At 27.8% G+C, this 1643-nt stretch overlaps 1 protein-coding gene across 1 annotated transcript in view; it reads right to left on the bottom strand.

Moving 5' to 3' along the window:
- Positions 1 to 1283, bottom strand: part of LOC112515638 (metalloendoproteinase 1-like) — a 5326-nt gene extending 4043 nt beyond the window's left edge. Inside the window, exon 1 of the mRNA XM_025122545.1 lies at positions 1274 to 1283. Coding sequence (XP_024978313.1) covers positions 1274 to 1283 — 10 coding nt within the window. The remainder of the gene's footprint in view (positions 1 to 1273) is intronic.
- Between the last annotated feature and the right edge of the window lie 360 nt (positions 1284 to 1643).

The raw sequence follows: 1643 nt of genomic DNA, 5'->3' as shown, positions 1-1643 counted from the left end.
TTATTTAAGGTATTATTTAATAAAATATATGGTCCATAATCATTCTCTTATTTCTTTTAATACGTATTATTTTCTTATGAATCCGACTCTATATACACACACATATATAACATTATAAATTTTGAATTTATATAACGAAATACGAATTTTAAAAAATATATCTACATCAAATAATAATTTTAAATAACTGTAAATAACAATTAATATTAATCATATGTATAACTGGTAAAAAATGTCAAAAGGTCATGGAGCTTATAAGTTACCTTTTGTCCATTCAAATATTGCTTTTGAAATAAGCACAGAAATTAGCACAAAAATAAGCTAGCTTATATTTGCTAGACATAGCTTTATTAAATGGTACCAAAAATAGCTATTTATGTGGGTCTTACGTATTTATAAATGTTCGACATTCTCAACTCATGACATTAAATGATACGAGGACGTAGGACGGCCAACGGTTTTCATTAAAAAAAAACGTGTCCCTTAAAAGAGATTTAAATTTTCATAACGTTTTTGTGCTGTTTAATTCTACAGTTTGAAACTTTCATATTATATGTTGACAAATTTGAATTTCATTTAGACTTTTTAGAACTGTTACAAGATATGTTCACAAAATCCAAGCTTCATTTAAGAGTGATTTAAAAGCCAATTATGTTTATATTTTTAATATCATAATTCAAGTTTTCTAAATCCTTAATTTTAAATTATCTTCTTTGAAATCTATAACCATGATTGGAAACAAAACCAATTAAATGTCGTAGTGTAAACCTAAAAGTGAAACCAAGGATGATGACTTGACAAGATGAAAGGAACAAAAGATTGTCTTAGAAGATACTTGATACCTCCGCTATTATAATGCGTTTTAAAACCGTGAGTCAAAGTGTATGGACAAAACGGACAATATTTGGTACAACTGGCTTGGGATGTTACATTTATGATATTATATTTTTCAGTCAAATTACATAGAAATGCAACATATTTTGTTTTTACTCTTATTTTCATTTAACGCATGTTTAGAACTTTTATTTCAGTACTTCGTTTGTGACATTTCTAACATTCAGGCACCTACGTTAAATATGAGAATGAATAAAATTAAGTACTTTCGATCTGATTGCTATTTTGGGGTAACATACGCTGGGTTAAATGTTTGAGATATCATATCTAAGTTACCAAAATAAAAGTTTAGTTAAACAAACGAACATGAACAAATGTCTCGTTCGTTCATTTATGTTCGTTCATGAACAAGCTTGCAAGGGTTTACCTTTTTTTTTACCTAGCCCCATTGACTTTGAGCCTACATCAAATCTTTGTTCATTTATTTTTCTATTTGTTCACTTGTTTGGTTAAGATAAATAATGAATAAGCCTTTATTTGTGCTCGTTCGGTTTGTTTACAGGCCTAGACATAAGAACTTTATTTGTGTTCATTAAGTTCGTTTTGGGAGATCATTGTGGTGCTTTAATATAAGCAATTGAGTAACATATGAATGAGGGTAAGCTTTTCAAAATATCATTAGCCATTTATATCACAAAATAGTTTTATAAAACAACATATTGATATTTAGAGAAAAACATATAGTCATTGATCAAATGCTCACGACATACATAGATACATATGTATGTACGTATAACATACATACATGA

This window comes from Cynara cardunculus, assembly GCF_001531365.2.
Source record: "Cynara cardunculus var. scolymus isolate 2C chromosome LG 7, CcrdV1, whole genome shotgun sequence".
Lineage (NCBI taxonomy): Eukaryota > Viridiplantae > Streptophyta > Magnoliopsida > Asterales > Asteraceae > Cynara > Cynara cardunculus.
This window is presented reverse-complemented; position numbering and strand designations above follow the sequence as displayed.